This window comes from Myodes glareolus, chromosome 9 (genome assembly GCF_982192425.1).
Source record: "Myodes glareolus chromosome 9, mMyoGla1.1, whole genome shotgun sequence".
In the NCBI taxonomy this organism is placed as follows: Eukaryota; Metazoa; Chordata; class Mammalia; order Rodentia; family Cricetidae; genus Myodes; species Myodes glareolus.
The window spans coordinates 97,152,122-97,164,123 of record NC_142034.1 but is presented as its reverse complement, the minus strand read 5'-3'; the positions used below and the strand labels follow the sequence as shown (position 1 = coordinate 97,164,123).

Below are 12,002 nucleotides of genomic sequence, written 5' to 3'. Positions count from 1 at the left end.
TGTCTCTCCTGTATTCCTCATATCCCTCAACTCTTTTTCGATGACACGGTGATCTTTTTTTTCTCTGATGGTGTTCACTGTGATTGACGGAAGAAGTCACAGGTGTATTAGTAAGACAGCTGGGGTCAAAGTCATACAACACTGTTCTTGATTAAATACTACTGAACCAATTGTTTGACTTCCCTGACACTTGAACTTGTATCCTGGTAAGTGAAGAAGTAGCCTGCCTCCATCTTACAGTGACGCAAATTAGATCAATGCCTGTTTATGATTAAACCTCTATTTCTCAAGAATTAGGCTATGTCCCACCTGTAACCTCAACTACAGATGGTTCTGTACTGCCTGTCCAGGAATGGTAATCATGTCTTTGTTTCAAAAAGTTGTTTATAACCATCTTGCAACCCGCCCTTTGTTTCAGAAGTTATATGAGCACCTATGACTACCTTGTTATGCCCACCTTGTAACCATGTCATTGTTTCAGGAGGTCATTAGGACTAACTTGTCTATCCTGCTCCTATATCCTGCTCCTATAATCTGGCCTATTTTGCCCACCAAATCCCCCATTTGGAAGCCCCCTACTCCTGAACTATAAAAGCCTTGTCTTCTTCATATCAAATGCTGACCTCTTGAATCTCGCCTTAGGGGGAGGCAACCTGTGTACATGAATAAAAAAAACTATGTCAATTAATTTGGCTGTGGTGACTTGGGTTGGTGGTCTTTCTCTTTCCATCTTTGGGATTAACAGTATTTTAAGAGAATATTTAAGAGAGTATATTTAACAGAATATTTTAAGAGAATTGTTTTTGTTTGTTTTGGTATTTTTCTTTACTGTGACCAACTGTTCCCTTCTCTCTTATAATGACTCCTCAGCTCTATATACGATTGTGAGATGTAGTTTTGAAAGAGAGCATGGAGCCTGGGGAGATGGCTTTAGCTATTAGGAATGCTTGCTGCTTTTCCAGAGCCCTGAGTTTGGCTCCTAGCAGCCACCCTTAGGTTTGGTTCACAACCTCCTGTAACTCCTGCTCTGGAGGACCCAATACCTTCTTTTGGTCTCTTGGTAACCTGCATGTTGCATACATGCACATGTAGCATACACATGTACATGCACACAGATACAAATTAAAGAAAAAAGTTGAACATTAGCTTAGAATTTGCAGATGAAAATTCTGGCAAGAGTAGATGTCGTGGTTGTGAGTCTGAAGCCAGTTTAAGTCATAATTCCTTCTCAGGTCATTAGCTGACTTGAATGAGGCATGGTCACATTGAAGAAAGTGATTTCTTTCTTTTTTTTTTTTATCATAGTCTCTTCTTTAAAATCGGTGGTAGGGATTGAGCCAAGGTCTCTCAGTGTGCTAAGCCAATACTCCACCACTCTCCCAACCCAAGATCTTTGCTGCAAATGTTAAAAATACCTTCCTAGTAACACCCAGATTAGTGTGAGACCAAGCAACTGGCACCATAGTGTAGCCAAGCAGAAACAAAATCCACCACCACAGTTAGTAACGTGGCTAGTTTCCTTCAAGTAGAGCCACAGATTCATTATAATCCTCCTCAAAATTCAAGAATACTTAAAAAAATTAGTAGACTTACCTGAAAGTGCAATGTGGTTGTGCAGATGGACCAGTTTTCTTTAGAATTGACAGCGATTGTTGACAGTGTTGAAAGGTGAAGTTCCCCTAGCTCTCTGACTCTAAATGGTGGGCTCCACTTGCGCTGTGTATTAGCTTAATATTCCATTCCTGAGGTAGTTTTATGTCCTACAATACAAAGCATACCAAATGTCAATTTGTAGTTGGTCATAATTGTGCATTTAATATATCTTGCCTCTGCCTCCCAGTGCTAGGATTAAAAGTGTGCTCCACCATCATTCAAGGGACATTGGGAGTCCCAGGGCAGACAGGGTTACAAGTGAGAATGTGTTTTCAAACAACAGTGGTCTGGAGAGATGGCTTAGTGGTTAAAAATGCTGCTGTTGAAGAGGACCCTGGTTTGGTTTTTAGCACCTACTTGATTGTTGGGATAATCTTTTTTATTGTCCCTGTTTTACCTCACCAGCCTCAGGCACCTTCTAATTGGTTTAATAAAGAGATAAACGGCCAATAGCTAGGCAAGAGAGGAAAGGCAGGGCTTCTGGGAGAGACAGGAACTCTGGGAAAGAATCTGAGGAGGGAGATTAACCTGCCAGACACAGAACAAGTCAGACATAAGGTACTGAAGAGAGATAATGAGTTGTGGCAAAATGTAGATTAATATAAATGGGTTAATTTAGGTTTTAAGAGCTAGTTGGGATCCGAGCAGTGGTGGCACATGCCTTTAATCCCAGCACCCAAGGAGACAGAGGCAGGTGATTATCTGTGAGTTTGAGGCTAGCCTGGTCTACAGAGTGAGTTCCAGGACAGCCAGGACTGTAACACAGAATTCCTGTCTCGGGAAAGAAAAAGAGCTAGTTGGGAATAAGCCTAAGCTAAGGCCAAACTTTCATAATTAATACAAAGTTTCCGTGTCGAAATTCAGGAGCTGACAGTCAAAAGAAAGACCGATTACTCGTAGTTCACAACTGTTCCCTCTTCTAGCTTCCATGGGCACCAGGCACACATGCAACATACTTACATGCACGTGGGCAAAACACACATATACAAAATACAAATAAATCACTGGGCACTTGGGAAGCAGAGGCAGGCGGATCTCTGTGGGTTTATTATTATCATTATTATTTTTTTCTTTTTCTTTTTTTAAACTTTAACTTTATTTCATGCACATTGGTATAATGATGTCAGACTCTCTATAGACAGCTGTGAGCTGCCATGTGGGTGCTGGGAATTGAACCTGGGTCCTCTGGAGGAACAGTCAGTGCTCTTAACCACTGAGCCATCTCACCAGCCTCTATCATTATTATTTTGATATTTATTGAGCTCTACATTTTTCTCTGCTCCCCTCCCTGCCTCTCCCCTCCTTCCTTCAGCCCTCCCGCAAGGTCCCCATGCTACCAATTTACTCAGGAGATCTTGTCTTTTTCTACTTTCTACTTCCCATATAGATTAGATCTATGTAAGTCTCTCTTAGTGTCTGTATTGTTGTCTAAGTTCTCTGGGGTTGTGGTTTGTAGTCTGGCTTTCTTTGCTTTATGTTTAAAAACCACCTACGAGTGAGTACATGTGATTATTGTCTTTCTGTGTCTGGGTTACCTCACTCAAAATAGTGTTTTCTAGCTCCATCCATTTTCCTGCAAAATTCAAGCTGTCGTTAATTTTTTCTGCTGTATAGTACTCCATTGTGTAAATGTACCACATTTTCTTATCCATTCTTCAATCAAGGGGCATTTAGGTTGTTTCCAGGTTCTGGCTATGACAAACAAAGCTGCTACAAACATAGTTGAGCACATGTCCTTGTGGCACGATTGAGCATCCTTTGGATATATGCCCAAAAGTGGTATTACTGGGTCTGGAGGAAGGTTATTTCCTAATTTTCTGAAAAATCACCACACTGACATCCAAAGGGGTTGTACCAGCTTGCATTCCCACCAGCAATGCAGGAGTGTTCCCTTTTCCCCACAACCTCTCCAGCATAAGTTGTCATCAGTGTTTTTGATCTTGGCCATTCTTACAGGTGTAAGATGGAATCTCAGAGTTGTTTTGATTTGCATTTCTCTGATGACTAAGGATGTTGAACATTTCCTTAAGTGTCTTTCAGTCATTTTAGATTCCTGGATCTCTGTGAGTTTGAGGCTAGTGTGGTCTATATAGAGAATTCTAGTACCCAAAGGGCTTCCTATAAGGCCCTGTTTCACAGACAGAAAGAAAATATCAATGAAAATCTGTGACTTTTGAAGCAGGGATTTTAGATAAGACACCATTTTTTAGATAAACACTTAATTCATAAAAGAAAAATTTATAAATAGCTCTTGATAAAAATCAAGAATTTTTGTTCCTTGAGAGGCATTTAAATGAGTGGAAAGACAAGCTACAGTCTCGGAAAGAATCTTTACAAGCATATTTCTGATAAAGGATTTATAGCCAGCATACATGATCAAAACTGAGCAAAAGATCTTAGAATAAGTGAAAAAAATTTGAACAGGCATTTCATAAAAATATATCTAAGAAGTGGGTAGTAAATAAATGAAAACATTAATATTATTAGTTACTAGAGAAATACAAATAAACTGCAGTGAGGTGAGATGGCCCAGCAGGTAAAGGCGCTCGCCACCAAGCCTGTTGACCCCAGTGCCACTCCCAGGATCCAGGGGGTGGAGACAACTGTCTTGTCTTCTGAGCTCTGTGTGCATCACACACACACACACACACACACACACACACACACACACCCCACAAAATAATTGTTTAGAAAAATAAAACCCTGCAGCAAGCTACACCTATATATCTGAAGACTGACTGAAGGGAAGGAATGAAGGCATGGCTCAGTTTTTGGCTAGCACATGGAAGGCCTTGATTCCATTCCCAGGACCACATAAACCAACCATATCAAGTGTTAGGCTGGGAAAGGACTGAAATTCTAGTACACTTTTGGGAACATAAAATAGTAAATCACCTTGGGAATTCTATTTATTTATTTTATTTATTTATTGAGGCAGGGTTTCTCTGTATAACAGTCCCGACTGTCCTAGGACTTGCTTTGTAGACCAGGCTGGCCCTAAACTTACTGAGATCTGCCTGCCTCTGCTTCCCAAGTACTAGGATTAACTGCCTGGCACCTTGGGAGAATTTTAAGTAGATATCATATGACCCAACTGTTTCACTCCTAGGCAGTTACCCAAGAGAAATGAAAGTTTCTATCTGTACACTGGTATGCATACAAGTATTCATAACAACCTTCCTTTTAATAGTCTAATCTTGGAAACAACCCAGTGTCTATCAGCAGGTGAGCAGATAGCCAACGTGGAAGATTACTCACTGATAAAAATGAATGAGCTATTGATACAGTGTGAATAAATCTCAAAGTAAAGTGTAAGTGAAGGAAATAGATAAAGAGCATTGGCTTTATTTACAGCCATAGTTGTGAAATGCAAACTAACCTGTATTGACAGCGAGGGGGCTAAAGGTTTGCCTGACTGTGAAGGGAGGAATCTGCTCATTGCCTAATTGTGCTGGTGTGGATGGCTTTGCAGACAGAGGTCAAATTTTATCAGTTTGTGCCCTTTAAATAGGTGTGGTGTACTAGGAGTGGCGGGTGCACACCTTTGATCCCAGCATTCAGCAGAGACAGGCGGATCCTTGAGTTGAGACAAGCCTGGTCTACAGAGCTTATTAAAAATGTAAAGCACACACGAGAGTTGGGGATGTGGTTCTCTGGTAAAGTGTTCTGGCCTGTGTTCAGTTTCCACTACAATGGAAACAAACTTTGGGAACTGTAAAGTCCCTGCACACAACAGACGCCTCATTTACTGTTAGTTCATCCAATCCGTGGCTGGTTGCTACCTCCTCCTTTCCTGGTGACACCATCCCCCTAGCCACACAAGCCAGCATCTGTTGTCTCTCAGTTTCCTACACAGGGCTTTCAGGGCTACCATAGCCCAAAGGACACCGCATCAAATGGCAGTTTGCAGAAGTGCCTGGACATTCTGGAGCCCCTGCCCACTGGAACTGGATCTGTCTCCCCACCTCCGACTGACACCACATCACTCAGGCGCTTCTCTGAGTCCCCTTTTTCCCTCTGCTCAGCATTCTCTATGCAGAGGCCCCGGGAGGATAAACTTGTAGTCACTGACCTCTAAGGTCAGATGCTGAGGGTTTTCCTGTTGGCTAGACTGCAGATCGGTGACCACCAAATGGGACTGGATTCGATTCGGCTGATAATTCCTTCATTTGGAGGAATTTCCAAGTCCTGGACCTGTCTGAGACGTTAGGTCAAGATAACAAATATTCTAGGAAGACTCAAGTTCCTAACTCCTGAGCCTCAGCCCAAAGGGCATCTCACTTTATTCCTTTAGCCTTTACCCTGGACCAAACGATCCTGGGCACATAGGGAGAGGCCGGTACCGGGCTCTGGCTTCTGGTGCTTGAGATTAGGACAGTGCCTGCAGTACCCCTGAGGGTCTAGGCTCCTTCGCTATCATGTTTGCCCAGTTGCCCTAGTGACTGTGTGACCCTTCTCCCCGCCCTCCACTGCCCGCTGTGGCTGCCTGCACCCACCATATAAATAGAGGCGAGGAGCAGCTGGGCTCTCTTGGCAGTCACCATGAGGGCGCTGCTCCTGCTCTGCTGCTGCCTGGCCTCGCTGCTGCTTTCAGGACAAGCAGGTATGCCCCCTGCACAAACGGCTCCTGCTAGGCCCCTGGCGTTTCCAAGCTTTTATTGGAGTAAGGGGCTGGGGCTGACGGCAGGACCTGGCTTCTTGTTGGTATCACTGTCCTTCTCGCAGGGGCCTGGGACACAGAGGATGACATGCTAGGGAGAACTGGGGGCTCATGAGGGGTTCTAAGAAGAAATGAGAGCAGATGGTTTTGAGGTCTGGGCCAGGTTTAGAGAGAGGAGTCTGGCTGGAACATGCTGGAAAGAGGACCCTCAAAGCCAAGCCTAGAGGGATCTCTGGGATGAATAAAAACAATGTAATCTTAGAATGGAGGTTCTGAGTTACCCTCTTGGTAGGGGATAGGACAGAGGACTCTGTTCTAGCTAGTGACGTTAGGTTTGCATGTCCACGGACAGAGTGGGACACTATAGGTAAAGCTGGGAATCATGTTATGAACCGTGGGGCAGGACGCGTCAGGATAGGGTCGAATTGAACATAAAGCTGAGAATCGGTGGTTGTGTGGGAAGCAGCTTAACAGAACGCAGAGAGGAATGGGGAGAAAGCCTGCATGAGTTGCAGGGTCTTTCATGAAGGGGGCTCGGCTCTGCGCACTGTGGCTTTCCTTTGACATCTCCAGCACTTTGTGTGACAGAGGCGGTGGCTTGGGTTGCAGCATTGGGGTTATTTATAGGCTGTGGAGGGGACACCCGATCATTTTGCCACTTGTCTTGTTCTTAAGACTCCCAAGGCTGGCTTCCCCGTGGGGGTTCTTTGGGGGAGGTGCCCTAAGAACCCCCCTAGGATCTAGGACTGTGCAGTTTGTGTCCAGTAGTAGCACTTGGTCTTTGCACATGAGATCGTGAGGTTTGTGGGTCTGCTCTTAGGTTTTTAAGGTTCTCTCTCAGGAGACTGTGGAGACAGAGGTACAGTCCTAGTGAGAGAATGGGCATTGGGATGAACAAAAGACATTCTTTGAGGGTGGAAAAGATAAGGCTGGGGGCCTCTGGGCTACTGAGCTTGCTCTGGGCCCTGCCCTTGTCTGCCCTTGAGTTAATTTGGTCTGTGGGGCTATGGTGGCTGGAGTGGTGAGTATTCCAAGCGGCTGTCAGGTGGCTAAGTATGGAAACAGTCCTGTAATTGGATCCTGAGCCTGAAGCCACTGCCACCCTCTCCCCTTCGCAGCCCCTCCTCTCCCCTTCCCAGCTGCCACCTTGAAGCTTCCACACAGCAGAGTCCCAGGAATTTCTGTCCTTTTAGGGGCATCTTTTATATTCTCTCTTCGTATAGCGGGAACTGGATATCCAGAATATTCCAAAAACTCTGCTCAGAGCTCTCACTATGGGGAATAGGGGCACGTGCTTCCTGTGAACATTTCTCCAGCCTGTTACTTTCCTGCACCCAGCAGTGTGAGCATGCCAGCTCCCATGGGTCCATTAGTGTGCAAATTCCCCTGCCTGCTCCTTCCAGCGGAGTGACCATTACTCTGCCCAGATGTAGACTGTAGACTGTAAGATGGCTGCTGCTTGAATTTAGCGGGAGGTTCCAAGACACCAGATTATTTCCTTGTACCCTTATGACAGCCATCTTTCCTAGTGGTGGATTTTCCCCCAGAATGTGTCATCCTGGTCAAAGATCACGTCTTTGTACCTGAGCTCCTCTCCCCACTCCTCTTGTCATTTACCCCCATTTTGCTCTGCCCTGGGCTGGAAGAAGCAGATGTCTTCTCTAGCCGTACCCCAGCTTCCAAGGATAGTAGGAATCCTGGAACTCTACCTGTCTTTATCTTCTCCACATTGCTCCCGCATTTCCTCTAGGCTGGCTGGTTGACTCTTCTTCCTGTTAGGAGACCCAGCACCCTGCTTCCCTAGCTATTAGTCACAAGTACCCACACCAGGACTTGGAGCAGCCATGGGCTCTTGTCACCAGACACCTCTGGTCTCCACCCTTGTCCTGCTGCCCCGAGTTCTTTACAATGCCGAGTGCTTCCCGGGGTCTGCACCTGGCAGGGACGTAGGTCTCGTCAAAAACCCTAGAGATGACTTAATCGATGTGTTATCTGAACAGTGAAGGAGAGGACAACCCAGAGAAGTGAAGGGAAGGGACCTCTCTGGGCAGTGACAGAGACACATGTGCCAGTTGTCACTCCTCTGGGGAACTGTGTTTCTCCCCTGCCTGCCCTCCTCTGACAGCACCTGTGTGCAGATGTGGAGAGGGGCACAGATGAGGCCACCCAGGTTCCTGAGAATGTTGCTTTGGATCCTTAGACTGAGCAAGTAGTAGGTGATGCGAAGACAGCATTTGTTAGGGGTGAAGCCATTGGTGTGTATTGTGAAAGGCAAATCATGACACCTTTGCTTCCTGCCCTGTGATGAGGGACCTGGGATTTCTGTGTCCATTCATCGCCCCCATACCCATCTCAACCCTGGCTTGCAGGTTTTTGACTCCTCTCTGGCCCCGCTCTGCCATCCTGAGGGGTTGGTTTATGCTGGGAGCTCCCGTCTATAGGCCTAGGGCAACGTGTCTATGCCACTCCTTGAGGCTGGTATACCCAAAGGAAGCTTCCCTTCTGTCTCCTCCACAGGGCAGTTCAGCTGCTGCTGTCTTCTGTAGGGAGGCTAAGAGGGCTGAATTCAGAGTTTTTGGGGAGAGAACTGACAAGCCTTCCTAGCTCCCAAAGTGATGTCCCCGGACACTAGCTGTGAGAGTTGGACAGGCCCAAGTGCATCTTGCCTCCCATTTTCCACATGGAGTCTGTGAAGTGCTATGCCAGGATGTGCTTATGGATTCGTCCCTTTGGAACAGTGATGCCTTTCCTAGTATCATGGGGAACCACAGTTTGGGAAATTCTGTTTCTGCCCCATATATGAGACAGCTAGTTCACGGTTGGCCAGAACCAGGAGTCAGGTCTTTCCCTGTGCTTTTGCCCACTTACCTCCTGAGGGAGGTGAAGAGGAGGACAGTTGCAACCAGCAGGCCATTTGGTGCCTGCTTGTGATCCAACAAAGGAGACAAGATGGCTGCTTCTGCTGCTGGCTTGGCCTGGGAGACGAGGCTGGGTGCTACGCTTCCTGGTGGGAATGAAGGTGACAGCTGGGGGAGTGTGCTGTACATAATGGGGGATGGGCACATTCTCTACTCCCAACCCAGTCTAAGCCCACCGTGTGATGTTGCTTGAGTGTGTGAACCCGTATATCCATACAGCTTGCAATACTTCATTGTTTTATAAAGTCATCCTATATTTATTGTGCCTGCTGGGTCCCCCCCCCCCCAGACAGGCTTTCTCTGTGTAGCCTTGACTGTCTTGGAACTCACTCTGTAGACCAGGCTGGTCTCGAACTCACAGAGATCTGCCTGCCTCTGACTCCCGAGTTCTGGGATTAAAGACATGTGCCCCACTGCCTGGCTGTGCATGCTGTTTTTTAAATTATGATACTGAAGGAATTCAGAAGTCATTTTGGCATGTCTTCGATCTAGAAGGAAGGGAAAAGATAGCTTCTTCTTCACGGGTATACCTGGGCTGGTAAGTTACGGCCATAATGGAGATTTGAGAAAGTGACAGGAAGTAGGGTCATTGAGCTGAGTGGATCGAGGAATGTCTTTTTTATGAAATAAATAACATTTACATTTACTGATTAGTGAGGGGCACACATGTCCACAGCATGTATGTATAGGTCAGGGGACAACTTTGGGAGACTTGGCTATCTAACTGAGGTCAGCAGGCTTCACAGCAAGCACCCTTACCTGCCGAGCCATTTGCTGACGCTGAGGAGTATTTTTAGATTAAGGAAGATGAAGCTCAAGGAAGGCATGGTTCAGACGTGAGAAGACAGCAGGAAGGGGGTCTATGTAAAGGGAACAGGATGAGTCGACCTCCTGCAGCAGCGTGGATGACCCTGAGTGGCGACTGAGGGGGAAGAGTGGGTAATCATGCAGGACTTTTGTTGGTAGTGTTGACTTGAAGGAGTAGGGCTGGAAACTGATCAGCCAGTCACGTCAGGAGTATAGGTCAGAGAGCATAGACCCCAGCAAACTTGTGAGTAGGAAGAAGAGGCAGCCCTAATAGAGTTAGTGTCCAAAAAGCCAGAGTTCTCCACCTGAGCGGTCTGCAGGAAGCCCTGACCGGCTTCTTTTAGGTCACTGGAGGAACTGTCAGAAAAAGACATTGCAGACTATGTAAAAGAGAACATATCCTAAATGTTCAGTTTGGGCTGAGTGTGGTGAGACATGACTTTAATTCTAGCACTCAGGAGACAGCGGCAGGTGGGTCTCTGTGAGTTCGAGACTGTCAGCTTGGTTTTCCTAGTGAGTTTCAGGCCAGCCAGGAGTGAGACCCTGTTAAACAAAATTCAGTTTGGGCCGTTTGAGTGCCACAGACCGTGGGACATCTGGATGGGGAGTAAAAGTGGTTAGAAAGGTGAAGTTGACAGGTATGTTGACACGTGCCGTAATCCCAGCACTTGGGAGACAGGTAGGAGGATCATGAGTCCAAGGTCATCCTGGGCTAGGTAGTGGGTCTTTGTATTAAACAAACAAACAAACAAACAAAAAAACAGGAAAGATGAGATTGGAGCCTAGGACTAGACGAAAATCAGACCTAGAAACATAGAGGAACTATTCATTTATACAAAGACCAGCAAGGCTTGGAACGGGGAGCCATTGCAAAGGGAGAAAATAAGACCAGGGACTGAAGATTAGGAAGAGGAAGAGGATAATAAGTAAATGAATTTCAGAAAGATGGGAAGGAATACAGGGAAAAGAGCAGCATGGTGGCCAAGGGAAAGGATGTCTCCTAGAGGAAGGGGCAGTCAAGGGGATTGAATGTCACAGAGTCGTGGGGACGATGAGGTGTTGATTTTGACAACCCAGAGGTCACTGGCAGATTATGAGGGATTTAAGAGTATTTAGTGATCACACAGAGGCAACATATTTAGATGTGGGGACTTACAGATTAAGTAGGGGAATAAGAGCCAATAACAGAATTCAGGGCCAGAAGGCATTGCAGACAGAGAAACTTTCATGTTTCTGAGCCAGAAGGGAAGGATCCTGAGCAATGGAAAAGGTTGAAGAGCATAGGAAAGGACTGGGGCTGTGGTTCAGTTAGGAGAGTGATTGCCTAGCATGCTCAAGGCCCTGGGTTTGAGTCTTGGAACCACATAAACTTAGGAATGGTGGCAAATACAGGCAATCTCAGCACTTGGGGAGAATCAGGAGTTCAGAGTCGTTCTGGGCTACAGAGTGAGTCAGAGACAGAGTTGGACTATGAGACCCTGACTTAAAAAGAAGATAGGACAAGAAGGAATGGCAAATGAGGTGTCTAAGACATGAGAATAGTCGAGGAGGGATGTCAAGTCCCTCATGTTGTGGTGACCCCAACCATAAAATTATTTTCTTTTCATTGCTACTCATAACTGCAATTTTGCTGTTATGAGTTGTAACGTAAATATTTTTGGAGATGGAGGTTTGTCATGACCCACAGGTTGGGAACCACTACTCTAGAAGGTGTGGAAGGCCATAGAATGGAGAGCCAGACAAATTTCCCAAGAGCTCTGTGTAGTTAGGGAGACTCGTTACTCCTTTGTGTTGAAGCCAAGCTAGTCTCCTCTGTTGAGGAAGAACCGTGAGATGCCTGGAAGGGGAGGCTGGAGGAGAAGCAAAGCCCAGCATTTTCATGAGCGTGGGTGCTGGGGGGCCTGCCACCACCAGTCGTAGTGACTGCAGTAGAAAACAGACTTCGCCCGACTTCATCGTCCAGG

At 46.2% G+C, this 12,002-nt stretch overlaps 1 protein-coding gene across 2 annotated transcripts in view; it reads left to right on the top strand.

Annotated features, from left to right (window-relative positions):
* The first annotated feature begins 6,121 nt into the window (after positions 1-6,121).
* Srl (sarcalumenin) overlaps positions 6,122-12,002 on the top strand; it is a 40,787-nt gene continuing 34,906 nt past the window's right edge. The window contains exon 1 of one of the 2 annotated variants that reach the window (XM_048433068.3): positions 6,122-6,256. In XM_048433068.3, the coding sequence (XP_048289025.1) occupies positions 6,196-6,256 (61 nt within the window). In that variant the 5' untranslated portion in view covers positions 6,122-6,195. The remainder of the gene's footprint in view (positions 6,257-12,002) is intronic. The other variant, XM_048433067.3, reaches the window with a different exon arrangement.